Source organism: Heloderma suspectum, chromosome 3 (genome assembly GCF_057233095.1).
Source record: "Heloderma suspectum isolate Gila_16-S chromosome 3, 16-S_ref, whole genome shotgun sequence".
Lineage (NCBI taxonomy): Eukaryota > Metazoa > Chordata > Lepidosauria > Squamata > Helodermatidae > Heloderma > Heloderma suspectum.
The window spans coordinates 121328229-121345029 of NC_139460.1; the positions used below are offsets into that span (position 1 = coordinate 121328229).

At 43.1% G+C, this 16801-nt stretch overlaps 1 protein-coding gene across 11 annotated transcripts in view; it reads left to right on the forward strand.

The window, feature by feature from the left end:
* The window catches only part of HERC2 (HECT and RLD domain containing E3 ubiquitin protein ligase 2), a 131374-nt gene that overhangs the window by 86161 nt on the left and 28412 nt on the right, over window positions 1-16801 (forward strand). For all 11 annotated transcript variants that reach the window (XM_084844336.1, XM_084844333.1, XM_084844338.1 and 8 more), the window contains 10 exons: window positions 4286-4376; window positions 4753-4930; window positions 6564-6645; window positions 6725-6896; window positions 8949-9093; window positions 10524-10749; window positions 12367-12538; window positions 13241-13427; window positions 14010-14150; window positions 14662-14853. In XM_084844336.1, coding sequence (XP_084700462.1) covers window positions 4286-4376; window positions 4753-4930; window positions 6564-6645; window positions 6725-6896; window positions 8949-9093; window positions 10524-10749; window positions 12367-12538; window positions 13241-13427; window positions 14010-14150; window positions 14662-14853 — 1586 coding nt within the window. The remainder of the gene's footprint in view (window positions 1-4285; window positions 4377-4752; window positions 4931-6563; window positions 6646-6724; window positions 6897-8948; window positions 9094-10523; window positions 10750-12366; window positions 12539-13240; window positions 13428-14009; window positions 14151-14661; window positions 14854-16801) is intronic.

Here is a 16801-nt window from a genome sequence, read left to right on the forward strand (position 1 = left end):
TACGGTCATCTCTGGATATAAACTCTACAGGAAGGGCAGGGAAGGGTGTATTGAGGGAGGTGTTGCCCTGTATATCAAAGAAGGCATAGTGTTGAGCAGACTACAACACCTAAAAGGGGTAGGCTATTCCACAGAAGCGCTGTGGGTGACAATAACAGGCTCCAAAACTAATATAGTGCTAGGAACGTGCTACCCAGATCAGAATGCTCAGAGTGACCTCGAGATGGAAAATGAAATCAGGGAGGCCTCCAAACAGGGGAAGTGTTGTAATAATGGGTGACTTCAATTACCCTCAAATTGACTGGATAAATGCATGTTCTGGTCATGACAAAGAGGTTAAATTTCTCAGTGTCCTAAATGATTGTGCTATAGAACAGTTGGTCTGACTAGAGTGGAGGCGATCCTGGATTTAATCCTAAGTAGTGTTGCCTAAGACCTAGTACAAGATGTAAATGTTGTTGAGCCAGTTGGAAACAGTGACCACAGTGCTATCAGATTTAATATATATTTATGTGGAAAATTGCCCAGGAAGTCCAACGCAGTCACTTTTGACTTCAAAAGAGGAAACTTCTCTAAAATGAGGGAACTGGTGAAAAGGAAGTTAAAAGGGGGAGTCAAGAGGATTAAATTCCTTCAAAATGCTTGGAGATTACTCAAAACCACAATAATAGAAGCACAACTAAAATGTACACCTTGGGTTAGGAAAGGTAGCACCGAGTCCAAGAGGTTGTCAGCATGGTTAACGAGCGGATTTAAGGGAATTATTAGAGAAAAGGGAGCTTCCTTCAGAAGATGAAAGTCTTGCCCAAGTGAGGAAAACAAAAGGGAGCACAAGCTTGCACGAAGGCGATGCTGAAGGAGTTGCACTGGTTACCAGTTGTTTTCCGGGCCAAATTCAAGGTGTTGGTTTTGACCTTTAAAACCCTATATGGTTCCGGCCCAGCCTTTCTTAAGGAGCGCCTCCAGCAACACCAGACAGGCCGCTTAACAAGATCAGCCTCGGATGGCCTTCTCTCTGTCCCATCAGCCAGGACAGCTAGACTGGTGGGGACGAGAGAGAGGGCCTTTTCTGTGGTGGCCCCCACTCTGTGGAACTCCCTCCCTAGGGAACTCCATCATGCCCCCTCTTTAATGAGCTTCTGTCGTACATTAAAAACGTGGTTGTTCAGGCAGGCATTTGGGGTGGGTTAGGGTATTTAAAAAAAAAAATTATGGTAGAATTTTATTGTTTTAAATTGTTTTATGGTATGTTGTACATCGCCCAGAGTGGCTGGGTGACCAGCCAGATGGGCGATTAATAAATTTAATAATAAATAAATAATAAATAAATAAGTGGACAATAAGAGATGCAAAAAAGCATTTTGAAGAACATACCACTAACAATATCAAGGCCAACAATAAGGAATTCTTTAAATATATCAGAAGCAGAAAACCAGCTAGGGTGGCAGTTGGACCATTGGATGACAGTGGAGTTAAAGGAGTACTGAAGGAGGAGAAGGAGATTGCAGAGAAGCTTAATGAATTCTTTTCATCCATCTTCAGTGTAGAAGATATAGGACAGATACCAGTGCCTCAACCGATGGTTTCAGGAAGGGAGTCTGAGGAACTGAGGCAAATAGTGGTGACAAAAGATGAAGTTTTCAATCTTACTGATTAATTGAAAACAAATCACTGGGCCCAGATGGTATCCATCCTAAAGTTCCAAAAGAACTCAAATATGAAATTGTTGATGTTCTAACCAAGGTCAGCCTCTATACCAGAGGACTGGAAGATGGCCAATGTAACACCAATTTTCAAGAAGGGACCCAGCAGGGATCTGGGAAATTACAGGCTGGTTAGCTTAACATCTGTTCTGGGTAAATTGGTTGAAGGCATTATTAAAGATAAAATTAGTGAGCATATAGAAGGACAAGCCCTGCTAAAAAAGAATCTACACAGCTTCTGCAAAGGAAAGTCTTGTCTCACTGACCTTTTATAGCTCTTTGAGAGTGTCAGTAAACATGTAGATAGGGGTGATCCAGTAGGTATTGTTTACTTGGACTTCCAAAAGGCTTTTGACAAAGTTCCTCACCAAAGACTCTAGAGCAAACTTGGCAATCATGCAGTCAGAGGACAGGTCCTCTTATGGATCAGGAACAGAAAGTGGAGAGTAGGAATAAATGGTACATTCTTCCAGTGGAGGGAAGTAAAGAGTGGAGTCCCACAGGGATCTGTATTAGGACTAGGGATGGTGGAGAATTCTGCCACGGACTCCAATGAGGCCGGATTCTAAAGAATCTGGCCCCCCGGAGTCCGAGGTGGCGCCTCGCCGCGGAATCCTCTTCGGCCGTATCCTCCGTCTCCGTCTCTGGATTGCCAGTGATACAGCTGCCATGCTGTATCGCTGGCTGAAGGGGACTGACTGTGGATGCAAATGGCATCCAGGACGCCATTTGCGGCCGTAAAGGCATTAGTTTAAGGTAAATGTAGCCGTAAATGGCTGCATTTAGCTTAAACTAAGGCCTTTACTGCCGCAAATGGCATCCTGGACACTATTTGCATCTGGAGTCAACCAAGTCCCCTTCAGCCAGCGATACGACATGGCGGCTGTATTGCTGGTGCCTTGGAGCTGGCTGGTGGCTCCGCAGAATTGCCTTGGAGTGGAGCCAGCTGAAGAGGATTCCAGGGGGAGGAACGAATCGCCTCCCCTCCGTGGACAGATTCCCCACGGACTGGCAGGTAGGGAATCTGCCCATCCCTAATTAGGATCAATGCTTTTCAACCTGTTCATAAATGATCTGGAATTAAGAATGACCAGTGAAGTGGCCAGGTTGCAGATGACACCAAATTATTTAGGGTGGTTTAAACAAAAAGGGATTGTGAAGAGCTCCAAAGGGATCTCTCTGAATTGGGAGAATGAGCATCTAAATGGCAAATGCGGTTCAATGTAAGCAAGTGTAAAGTGATGCACGTTAGGGCAAAAAATCCCACCTTCAAGTATAACCTGATGGGATCTGAGCTAGCAGTGACCAACCAAGAAAGAGATCTTGGGGTTGTGGTGGGCAGCTCAATGAAAATGTCAACCCAGTGTGTGGCCAGTGTAAAAAAGGCAAACTCCATGTTAGGCATAATTAGAAAAGGAATTGAGAATAAAATTGCCAATATCTTACTGTCCTTATACAACTCTATGGTGTGACCACACTTGGAATACTGTGTACAGTTCTAGTCACCACACATAAAAAAAGATATTGTAGAGGTGGAAAAAATGCAGAAAACTAAAGTGATCAAGGGGCTGGAGCATCTCCCCTATGAGATAAGGTTACAACAGCTGGGATTGTTTAGCTTGGAAAAAAGGTGGGTAAGGGGAGACATGATAGAGGTGTGGATAGGGAGACATTTTTCTCCCTCTCTCAAAATACTAGAACCCAGGGTCATCCTGTGAAGCTGATTGTTGGGAGATTCAGGACAGATAAAAGGAAGTACTTCTTCACACAGCACATAGTTAAACTATGGAATTTGCTACCACAGGAAGTAGTGATGGCTACCAATTTGGATGGTTTTAAAAGAGGGTTAGACAAATTCCTGGAAGAAAAGGCTATCAATGGCTACTAGTCTTGATGGCTATGTGCTACCTCCAGTACCAGAGGCAGTGAGCCTATGTATGCTAGTTACTGGGGAACATAGGTGGGAGGGTGCTGTTGCGCTCATGTCTTGCTTGTTGGTTCCTGGTTGGCCACTGTGTGAACATAATGCTGGACTAGATGGACTTTTGGTCTGATCCAGCATGACTCTTCTTATATTATTGTGTAAATGCCAGACATCCTCGCTTCTGCTTGCTACATTCTGTGTTTTGAAGTGGGCAAAACTGGGACAAGTGCAACAAAATGTGTGCATATTGTCCCAGAAATTGATTTGATGTTCTCATGATTTAGTCTGATTGGAACCACTGCATTAGCGTTTTTAAAAAAATCTTACTTATATTTTGAACTGAGTATCATTTTCCTGCTCTTGTTTGGGTTCAACAGAGACTTTCAACAGTTGTTGAGGTTCTCTTCTGCTTTAGGTAAAAACAGAGTTGTAGCGTGGTTTTCAGCCGAGTTCTCCTTGACTCCCTGTCTTTAAGCCAAATTGGATATTTAAATATTATTTAATAATAAAGTCAATGTAAGTAAGGCATTTTGTCATGGATGGGCATGCAGAAAAGTTACTGTTACAAACATAGCTGTTCAGTGGGGTTCTTTCTACTGTTTAATTTTTCTGCCTTGGTGGTACTTTGTTTACCGTCTTTTACTCCTATCCATTTCAGGTGGCCGCCATGCTATGGCTTTAACTGTTGATGGAAAGGTATTCTCCTGGGGTGAAGGAGATGACGGGAAACTTGGACACTTCAGTAGAATGTAAGAATGTTATTTTTGCTATTGTTCTGGGCTTGCTGGATTTTTGTCACACCCATTTCAATTTGTTAGTGATATTTATATGTGAAGAGGATTGTCGAATTAGGAAGCAATAAGAAGTAGGAAGTTGAATACTAAATATTTTACTTTAGATAATTTATTGCTCTTAAGGTATCTTAGTGACAATTCTTTATTATAATGCATCAGTATTTGGACTCTGTTTTTCCAAGCATTTCATCCAACACTTTAAAAAAAAGTATCTGATAGAAAAAAGCAAAATCTGTGCAATAGACTTAAATTACTCTTAATATAACATTTCATTAATTTAGTGATTAAGCAAAAATATTTCATGTTGGGATTTGTGTTGTTGTCTTTTCAGGAACTGCGATAAACCAAGGCTGATAGAAGCACTGAAAACAAAACGTATCCGTGATATTGCCTGCGGCAGTTCTCACAGTGCTGCTATCACCTCTAGTGGTGAATTGTATACATGGGGCCTTGGTGAATACGGTCGACTTGGTCATGGGGACAATACTACACAACTTAAACCGAAGATGGTAAAGTCATAAGATGTTCTTCCTGTCTGAGGTCACCTTACCATACACACTTGTTGAAGTATAGTAAAAGTAGAAAAGCAGTCAAAATGCTGACATCCACTGACTGTGTTTGCATGATCGCTTGAACAACCAGAGTAGCTTAGTGTCTTGTGCAAACCCAGACTAGTTTTATCAGGGTGGCTTGTTTTTCTCAAACAAGCCACCCTGATAACCCATGGTCCATTGTAGGGGTTGTTTAACCACAATGGGTTGGTGTGTCGTCCAAACCTGGCCAGGCCATCCCATCCCATCGTGGATAAAGGGCAACGACCAATGAGCTGTTCGGTAAGAGTGGCAGAACCCCCGCCACGCTTCCTGAGTGATCGCAATAGGTTTTCATGATCATGGCCAAGCCACTGCCAGGGTCCCTTTCCCCATGCCACTGGCAGACCTGTCTGCCGCTGGTCTGCTGCTGCCCCCCCAGCTCCACCCAAGCCCCCTGTCTTTGCTCCGACTGTGATCCTGATCGCAGTCAGAGCCCTTTGTTTATATTTTTTGAGAAAAACAGGGCTGGGGAATTTTTTTCACATTTTCTCAGCCCCGTTTTATACGTGCAAATGGTCCCTTTATTTCGGGACCATTTGGGCACTTCAGAGGGACTGCTACTGGCAAGGGGAAAGGGGCACCAAAAAAAAAAGAAAAAAAGATGTAGGGTGTGCTCTTTAGGTAGCACCTCTTACACTGAGAGCTCAGTTTTCAGACATTTATTTTAAAATGCCACCCCGCTACGTATTGGGCATGTTCGTGCAACACGCTAACCATCGTGGGTAACTAGCCATGCACTGTGGGTTGTTTTGCCGACAACCCGCAGCACATGGTTTATGTGCCCGACAGACAGTAGGGCACTTTGGAGGGGCTGCTGCTGGCAAGGGGAAAGGAGTGCAAAACAATTATTTTCTTTTTAAAGGGCTCCGACCGAGATCGGAGCAGGGACTTTGGCTTGTGGGCAGACAAGACGGGTTCTGCCGCCAAATCTCCTGGGATGCCGAGCAGAGGTGTTTGAAGGACTGAGGGGGAAGGGTGGGAGAGACAACAAATGCATGGTGTGTGTGTGCATCCAACTGTCTGTCGGGTGCGCTATCCACACATTGGGCTAGCCACCCACAATGGGTTAGCATGTCATGTGAACGCGCCCATTATGTAGTGTGGTGACATTTTAAAATAATTCTCCAAAAATTGGGCTCTCAGTGTAAGATGTGCTACCTAAGCAGGCATATGAACAGTAAGCTTCCTTCTAAACCTGTCACTCTCGATTGGATCCAAAGATGGCTCAGTCAGTCAGCTGCTAGGGCCGACCAGTTTGGGGGATTGTTTGTTTTTGTTTTGTTTCTCTGCGTCTGTCCTTCACAAACATCAAAGTTCCCAGTTAGCCTTACTTCCTTTTTCTTTCAGTCTTCCTGTCCTGAGACCTGGAATAAGACCATGTGTACCTTTTGAAAGGTTCAAATCTGGTTTTTCTTGACTTAGGGAGCCCTTCACTGTGACACATTGAATTTTTGATCTAAATTGGCCAAGGTTTAATGTCTCTCAACTGAGTAAATAGTATACAATTTGCAATAGACGCACTTCAGACCATGCATTTTCTGTATTGTAGGTTAAAGTGCTTCTTGGTCATAGGGTCATTCAAGTTGCTTGTGGAAGCAGAGATGCTCAGACTCTGGCTTTGACAGATGAGGGTAAGCAATCACCTCCTTATTGCAGCTGTAATATTGCAGTATTGCAGTTACAGTCTTTAATGCAGGTCTGTTTTATTAGGGCTAGTATTTTCCTGGGGAGATGGAGACTTTGGAAAACTGGGTCGAGGAGGCAGTGAAGGATGCAACATTCCTCAGAATATTGAAAGGTTGAATGGCCAAGGAGTCTGCCAAATTGAATGTGGAGCTCAGTTCTCTCTGGCTCTTACCAAGTCTGGGGTGGTATGGACATGGTAGGTTGTGTAAAGTCAGATGTATAATATGCATGTAACTATGGCTGTTTTCTAATTGGATTTCTTCACTATTGTCATAAAATCAACCAAACTGGTAAGAATATAATACAATATGGTATATTGCATAACAGAAATTTTACGTGTTACTCAGCAAGACTAATCAAGGGTCAGAAAGTCAGCTGATCATGTGACTGTTTCCTATGCAGTCTTGAAGAGTAAGCTCAGTGCATAAATTTAACTGGCTTTGTTAATTTTCTAGTACCTTTTCTGAAATTCTTAAACTAGAATCCATTAGTAACAATCTCATAACTATACAATTCATTTGTCCCACTTGAAAACTAGTCCTTTGCATTGGTTCACTGATGCATAACCTTTCCATTGGGGGAAAAATTCATACTCATTGGGTGAGTTAACACGTCACGCTAAGCCACACTGAAGATAAGCCACTGTGTTTGCTTGATAACCCACATTACCCCTGACAGATGATCTGGTGCAGTGCAGCTTGCGGTGGGTTGTTTTCCCCCTTAGTCCTCCCCCTTAGTCCTCCCGTCTGCTCCCAGTACGTATCCCAGGCATCGTTGCAGCAGAAATCCTTGTTCCTTTCATCAGCACCCTTTCTGCAATTGGTCCACTGGGGTTGGTGACTCATGAGGGAAATACCTCCCCCCGCCCCTGGCATCAGATTGCCAAATGTGTATAATTTTCTGAGCCCTTATGAACTCAGCAATGTGTTCGCAATTTATTTATTTTTTAAATTTGGGGTCTTGCGCAAGACAGCCTGTCTGCCATTTAGCCCAGCATACCAACATTCCCTTCTTGTCAATGTCCTTTGCAATGTCATCCTCCATGTTGATGCTTGCCTTGCTAGTGAACACATTTAATTTTTTTTTCACATACTACTGAAGTATTACACCTGCCCAAAAAGCTCCTCCTACAGCTGGAAGTCACTTTCGGCTCCCCTAACCCCTTAGTACTTGTCTTTTCCCTCCACTGGTCTCTGTTGTTAGCTGACAGATATGCATATCGGCTACAGAGCAGTGAGTAAGATTGGTAAAGATATGCAAATTTCAAGGCAGAGCAGCGATAAGGATCGGTGAATCTACACAAATTTCATGGCAGAGCAGTAAAAAGGGGAAATTATGCAAATTTCATAGCAGCGGACTTTTGAATGTGTGCACTTGTGCAAGAGTGAAAAATAGTAATAATTAAAAAGTTGATAACATGTTCAGCATGCTCTCTGGTGTCCATTCTTCTTGATTTTTAAGAGAATGGGGTGGAGGGCACCGACAAGGGATGAGGAAGGATGGTGGTGGCACTAGCAGGATCGTGAGGAGTGGCAGGGGTTTTTGTCACTTTTGCTGGGTGGCTCTCTAGCCATTCCCAACAACCCACAATGAAATTGCCCTGCTGGGTTGGGACATCACAACAAGCCACGCTGAAAACAAGCTACCCTGAACAACCCAACAACAAGCCATGGGTTCTCGGGTGGCTTGGTCATGGAAAACAACCCATGATGAAAACCCCCCTCCAGGTTCGGACATTGTGACACGCTACCCTGAAACAACCCATGGTGACAACCCACCATGGCTTATCGTGTCATATAAACCAGGTCATTAGATAACTATGACTTGTTGTATGAGCTTGAAAAAAGTAAACCTAGATGGATTTTTTTAAACCTGTAAGCTACAGATCAGGAATCTCTGGGCCAAATCTATCCTCCTGAAGCGTGCTGTTTCAGTGCCCTCTCCTTCGGTTGCTGAACCACAAGCAAAAGAGTTACCAATCCACCACTTACTCTTTCCTCTAAAACAGCATGGGAGATGGCACGGATTGTGGTAAGGTGGAGGGCTGGGGAAGGAGGGAAAACTGCTGTATGTAGAATATGAGAAATCATCATAACATCTCAACTGTCCCCAATACTTGATTTCCTTTCTGCTCAGGTGTGGAGAGAAATCTTTTTTCTTATATCTCTGACTGTTTTAAACATGGTGGTTTCAAATGCTTAGAGCTATGTAAATGTTCTGAATTCACAGTTTGCTGTTTTGACTTCAGGGGCAAAGGAGACTACTTCAGGCTAGGACATGGTACTGATGTTCACGTGCGAAAACCCCAAGTAGTAGAAGGGCTGAGGGGAAAGAAGATAGTGCATGTAGCCGTAGGTGCACTCCATTGCCTAGCAGTCACTGATACAGGGCAGGTAAGAAAAGCTTGTCCACCTGCTCTGAACACCATTACCTGAATTAATGGGATTTACTTCACATAACCTGTTCCAAACTTAATTGGAGCCCCTGGCAGTAAATTAGTAAATGCTGAAGAATGCTGCAGCGGAATAATTCACTGAATATCTTAACACCATTGCCAGCATTTAGCTGTGGTTCTTTTTTGCTCATCGAGTAGAATGGTGTTTTTCTAATGGTGGTGTAGGATATTTTCGAATACAGTTTTAATCTTTTCATAGATAAAATGCAGAAGCAATTATTCCTGTATTACATTTCATAGACTCTGGAACTGCTTGCTGAAGGAGACTAGGTTAGCTCCCTCTGTTGTATTTCTGCCAGCAGGCAAAGACTTTTTTATTTAGGCAAGCCTTTGGCATGTAAGCTAGTTGGGGTTTTAACTGGTTGGTGCCATTTCTTTCTTTTATTGTTGTGTTTTTAATTGATTTATTTTTATGTTATGTTTAATTTTTTTGTTTTAATCTTTATAATTGTTATTTGCCTTGAGCGCCATTTTTGGTGAGAAGATGGGATATAAATTTAATAAGGAAATAATTGTTTTTACTATATGGTCTGTTTAAGAACCAAATAGATCTCTCTTAGCTAATAGAATAATATTTGTCAGATACTTTTTCTTAGCTGGTAATGCATTCTGTAACAGAAAATATAACAGCAACATCAAGTCCTGTTAAAGTGCAACGTTTTCAGGTTCTTTTAAAAATTCACCAATGTGGAACCCAGATGGAGGGACAGGAAGGGCATTCTGGAGGTGAGGTGCAATGACCATTAAAAGTCTCTGTTCCTCACTGTCACCCACCTTGCTTCAGAAATGGCAGCCAGACAAGTGCTTTGGATGTAATGTTGTTGTGTTTGGAAATACTAGGGCACATGGGTTCACTGATGGGGTAGGTGGGTGTGTTCCTTCCTGAGATTATTATTCATGCTTGTTTGGTCTGTATTTAGACTCTGTGTCAGCTAGCAGTTAGTATATACTTTTTTAAGCTACACTGCATTTCTTTCTAGTGCAATGAGATAAGAAATGAACCAAAGCCTTTCCAAAATCATTGTGCAAATAATTTGCTCCAATTTCATTCAGACTAAAAATTATGGAGAACCTAAATTGGATTATTGAATGATGCATTTTCTGTGCTGCTTGTTTGGCATCCAGTTAAAACCTTGAAAGCGTACATTTTCAAAACATGAATACTGCAGCCCTAAAACAATTGCTTAACCTACACTTTTCATCAGGAGAGGGGCATATAAGTACATAATTAGGTTCAGAGCACAATTCTGTCTATGTGAGATGTTACTCTGTGGCTTACATACTAAGTTATTCCCATTATTTTGTATGTGCATATATAAAAAGCTAACTGAAAAGAGTTATGTACACAGTCATTTGATTTGTTGGCAGGTTTATGCTTGGGGCGATAATGATCATGGACAGCAAGGAAATGGGACTACTACAGTCAACAGAAAGCCCACTCTCGTGCAGGGTTTAGAAGGCCAGAAAATAACTCGTGTTGCATGTGGATCTTCCCATAGTGTGGCTTGGACGACCATGGATGTAGCTACCCCCTCTGTGCATGAACCAGTTCTCTTTCAAACAGCTAGAGACCCTTTAGGCGCATCTTATTTGGGTAATATAGGGCTAGCATTTATTTCCTTTGTTCTCTCTCTCTCTCTCTCTCTCTCTCTGTTCCTTCCTCCTCTCCCTTTGCAGTCAACACACTCCAAAATACCAGGCTTCAGGCTCACTACTTTATTAGTTGACCATGTTCTTTACAAATGCAAATTCTAGGAAACTCTCATGCTACAAAGGAAACAGCTACTCCACACAATTACGAATACCAATAGAGGAGCCGAAGTGGAAGTTAGAGAAGTTGCCTGCAGTTTGAACAAGAACTTCCTGGCCAGACTAGCTTAGGGGGGATGCGCCTCCCTTATAGTTGCTCCCTCCTACGTAGTCTATTGCACATAGCCAACCTGGCGGAGCTCCACCTCTGACTTTTCCTGCTTCACTCTGCGATGGACCCTAGCATCCCTCAAGTCACGCCTCTCACTCTCCTCCCCCCACAAGACCTCATGGGTTCTCGTGGAGGAGGAAAGGGGGGGCCCTTCAGGCCAAGCCATCTGTGTGCCAAGGTCTTGAGAAGAATGCCTTGCCATATCTGAGCTCACTAGGGAGGGAGCCTCCCCCTGTTCTGGCTGTTCCCATTCTGGGTCTGAGCTGCTAGCTATCTCCACATGCTTAGATTCATTCCTGACAATATCTATGGCGTGGGGGGTGGGAAAGGAGAAGAATGAAGAAATTACTGTTGTGTTTTGGAAAAAGAAGACCCTACCATAGAGAGAGGCAACTAATGGTCTAGCAACTCAGATCCCCAGGATGTTCCCATCTGGCCTGAGCTATAACCCTTGATCCCTCTTCCTGCGTAACTCAGCTGCTTTCTTCTGTGCAAGCTGGGACACAGACAAAGGCTTCTTTAATCCCTGTGCTACCATTTTAACAACAGCATAGGCGCTTATGCTGCTCAGCTGCTAACTTCTGTTGCAAGCCAAGACACAGGAAAGTAGTGAGCAATAGAAGCACATGAGGGAAAGCTCTGCCAAAGAATTCCATTGCTCGTGTGTGTGTGTATTTATGTATGAGTGAAAGACTTGGACTGTGCCTTTACTTGTGTGATAGTCATCGCAGTAGTCAAGATTTCTGGCTCTTGAGTTCTTGTGCAGTTCAAAGTATGGCCTTTAACCAAAGTATGGTTAAAAATTAGTTGCTGGACAGGGCAACAGTGCCTAGCTAGAAACAGAGGAAAGAAAGAGAAACAATGGATTTGCTTTAAGCATGCATTTGATGCAAAGATTTCTTGTTCACGGTCTTTCTTTAAAAAGTGCCTTCTTATACTAATTGTTTGAACTGAAAATTGACAGTAAATTAAAGATGCAAACCCGATACATTCATTTAATTAGCATGAGTCATTCTAATGGTAGAATGTACATTTTCTCCCCACTGAATTTGAGTTGTTATAAGAGAGAGAGCATGCATCAGCTGGGGGGGTGGGGAGGCAGAGGAAGTGGAACCGATGAATGAAGAAGGAAGGGCCAATACACAATATAGCTGTGTATTGACATTTAGTACAAATAGGTTGTGAGCCAAACTATCTGATATCCTTGTGTATACCTGCTCTTCTCTGGCTTAGAATGCTGTGTATAAATTTTTCATTACGGAAAACTTGGAAATCTTTTATTTCCTATAGGTGTCCCATCAGATGCAGATTCTTCTGCTGCCAGTAACAAAATCAGTGGTGCAAACAGCTCCAAACCTAACCGGCCTTCGCTTGCCAAGATCCTTTTGTCACTAGATGGCAACCTTGCCAAACAGCAGGCGTTATCTCATATACTGACAGCACTGCAGATCATGTATGCCAGGTGAGCATGTGCATAAAGATTCATGGTTAAATCAGTTTTAGTATCAAATTGGTTATTGGACCCAGTTTTCCTGATACTTGTGGGAGGTTCTGAAGAAAATGTGCTTATTTAATAAAAACATGCAAGTAAACTATCTGTAATTGATTAAAGATCTGTTGCATCAGCTGAGAGGTGACTGTGTGCATGCGTGCGTGCATGATACAACCCATCCCTGCTGCTGCCAGGGCATTAGAGACCAATGGATGGAGTTCCAATCACATGACTTTTCAGTCTGGCATTAAACCCACTTATTAACAGGTCAGATTTTAGTGGGCGCTTTAAAAGACACGTTTGAGCACATGCGGCTCTATTTAGCCAAAGCAGACCAAGCAAAGTCATTGCTAGCTAATTTTAAGATAGCTTTGTTTTAAGTTTGAAAATGTTTTACTTGTCCTCAGGCCCTTTGCCTTGTTCCTTTCTACTTACCATGTATTTTAAAAGGGGTAATAACCTACATTCTTCAGTTTTCTGGACTCACATCTATTGGGAATGCTTGGATTAAGGGGGTTGTCAATGCTAGTGCTGGATGAAGTGCCATGATTCTGTACAACTTGATCACAGATGACTAAGAAGGCCAAGAGGTAAACTGTTGTCTTTTCTGTCCAGTGAGGCAATGGCGTAATGTAAGAGGAGAATATGCTGAATGTTTTGCTTTTGATTTAGGGATGCTGTGGTTGGAGCACTGATGCCTGCGAGTATGATTGCACCAGTGGAGTGTTTGTCTTCTTCTCCTGCACCACCTCCAGACCTTGCTTCCACAGGCAGTCCTCCCAATGGGGAAGAAAGTATGCTAGCAACAGATGTAGAGGATAGACTGAGTCCAAACCCATGGCAAGACAGGAGAGTGGAGGTACTATTTTTTCCAGATAAAAGTATTAGAAACTACTATAAAAGGTGGGCAGTAATGTTGATCTGTTCTAGAGAACGCTCAATAATAGCTTTGTTTGCCTACACTTCATAGACCTAGAATTTCAATGTAAAATGTTTTATGTCATTTTGTTTGCAATCCAGCTTGTGAACTTTAGAAATTGTGTAGAGTGAACTGACCACAGCTGAGAAAATAAACTACCAAAGTAGTAGACACTAAAAGTAGACCCTAAAATACATGTTTCAAAATTTTTCAGTTTTGTAATCTCATTTTAAATCTCTCTTCCAGTTATTTGTCTTACTGGAGGTCTCTGCAATAGAAATCTGGTGTAAAAATGCCACTGCGAGATTTGGCAAGCTAGCTACACATATTTGGCTTGCATCTTGTTGATGACCTCTTGCCATGATGAAGATTTTTTTGGAGGACTGAAAATAATTGGGCCCTGAAGTGTCACCTCTAGGCAGTATTGCATAATATTAATTTACGGTTTTGGTTTTGCAAAATCCTGCTATGTCTGCTTTAATCAGTTCTGTTTGTTACTGTCATGCTGTTCTGCTTGGCTAGGTGGCTTCTACAGAAGATGCAGTGACTCCCTCTGCTGTGACTCCCTCTGCTTCTACAGCCTCATCTCGCCCTTTCATTCCCGTCACAGATGACCCTGGAGCAGCCAGTATAATAGCAGAGACCATGACCAAAACCAAAGAAGTACTGTTGCTCATTTTTACTAATGTATACTGATTATATTTCTCTAAAATTAACTGAATGTGCATGGTGATTGAGAGCCTTTATGCAGAATATGTAACACAATGCACCATGTGCAAGCTGGGTTGTAGGGTGGCCAGATACTGTAGAATCTGTTCCTATGTGATTAGAACAGAAAACAGTTATCTACCTCTTTATGGACTAGCATTCACCGTGTTTCATATAAAAGTTCTATAGAGCCTAGACATAAATGTAGCCTAGATTTGCTGGGACAACTATCTAATAATAATTTAAGTTTGTGGCTGTATATATCATTTTTGAAGTGCTAAAAATACAGATTTAGCAGGTGGACTGAAAATAGTCTGATAGTCTGTAGAATCCAGAGCTGTAGATATTATACTTCCTTGATGGGTGATTCTCTGGTCTTGTCTAGTGGGAGCTTCTGTCTTTACTCACCTTCATTATTAAAAGTGTCCATGTATTCTCTTCATCTACCTTCCATTTTATTTCAAAGGATGTGGAAAGCCAAAGTAAAGTCTCTGGTCCAGAGCCCCAGTACTTGGATGAATTCACTGGTCTCCTGGTACCAGATGACACCCGAGTTATGGTTGACCTGCTAAAGCTGGCTGTGTCCACTCGTGCCGGAGAGAAGGGAAAGGAGGTTCTTTCAGCTGTGCTGTCAGGCATGGGGACTGCTTACCCTCAGGTTGGTTAAAGTGATTTCAGAGTTGCTGCATTGGTTACTCTGTACTTCTAATGCTTTCTAAGTATATTGAAATTCCTAATGGTGACATTGCTTAGATGTTAAAAATTGCTGCAAGCACTAAGAAATGTTACTTCATGCGGGCGCATGCACGCATGCAAAGTGTGATTCCTAAATACGTGTTCAAAGTGTCCGTAATTACTCCATGTAATCTATAATTGAACTGACATTACACATTTCCAGTTCTAAAGATCAACCTAGCAAGGCTGACATTTTGAAGGAAGGCGTGCACATATGTAACAAATTGATGGGAAAACTGGGTTCCTGTCTCCTCGGTTTTTCTTTGAAGAAAGCTTCAAGGGGATTCTCCCCTGCCCCCTTGCTCTGAACTGATTGCATGGAGGCTTCTAAGTGCATTCAGCTGAACATGCTTAGAAACTCCTTTTCGGACGTTCATGCAGAATGTGCAGAGATCTGTAGAGCAGCCCGTACACCCGGGGACGGTGGAGGCAGGGCTTGTGTGCACACTTCTGCCCTCTACACACTTTCAGGCAGGCGCATGAACAGTGTGAGCCACCACAAGAGCCAGTGTGGTGTAGTGGCGAGAGTGTTGGACTAGGAGTCGGGAGATCCGGGTTCTAGTCCCCACTTTGCCATGGAAACTCACTGGGTGACTTTGAGCCAGTCACAGACTCTCAGCCCAACCCACCTCACAGGGTTGTTGTTGTGAGGATAAAATGGAGGATGAGGATTGTGTAAGCCGCCTTGGGTTCCTTAAGGAGGAAAAAAGGCAGGATATAAATGTAATAAATAAAACAGGGCATTTTTATAGCATGCTATACTTAGAACATATAAACACAGGAATCTGCCTAATACTGAGCAGACCATTAGTATATCTAATCCATTACTGTCAACACTGACTTGCAGTGGCTGTCCAGGGTTTCAGGCAGGAATTTTTCTAGCCCTACCTGGCGATGCCATGGATCAAACCTGGGAACTTCTGCATACAATGCAGGTGATCCACCACTAAGCTGTGCCTCCTTCCCAACATTGACTAACTTTGAAAGGAATGGGGAGCGTGTATGACTGGGTTTGCACAACATGACAACCCATCATTGGCAGCCAGCCATGGTGGGGTGTTGTGTTGTCTGAACCTGGTGTGTTTTCCGCAGGTGGCTTATTTTTTCTGAACAAACTATCCTGAGGACCCATGGCTTGTTGTAGGGTTGTTCATACCTGTGGTGGGTTGTCCAAACCCTGAAGAGCACTTTTATTGTGGGTTGCTGAGATCAGCTATAGAGCTGCTTGGCAAGGGCTGCAAAAAAGCCTGTGCCGCTCTTCGCAATCTCACCTGTGCCACCTCCAGCTTCTCTCGCCAGTACCTGCCCCTCCACCAATCTCCATACGGCACTTTGGAGGGACCATCACTTGTTTGCCACCTTAAAAAAAATGTTTGGGGCGATGGGAGTATGCAGATGGGGCTGTATTTTTATTATTTTTCCCCATTCTTTCGCAATTGCTCAAGAACACAGATCTGCCTGTCTGGTATATGTAGCTTTGCCTTGTCAATTTACTTGTACGTTTCAGCTGTCAAAGGGAGCGCTGAAGTGAGAAAAGTAGGTGCACAAAAACGGGGAGCCGGGACAATATCTACCACTTGGCAATGAAATCCTCTCGCTATTAAGTCTTGAACTGACACTTGTCAGTGTCCTTCTCCCATTTAGTACTTCCCCAAGTCTCCAGCAATTCCAGAAAGGGGAGATATTGGCTCCCCTGCCCTGAGATGCTAACCACAGCAGTAACTGATCTGAGAAGGAGCTGCAAAAAGCAGAGAGAGCAAATATCTCCCCTTTCTGGACTTGCTGGAGACTTGGGGAAGTGTTGAATGGAAGGCAGACGCTGACAATTGTCAATTCAATACTGAATAGCAAGTGATACGGTCTGTCTCTCC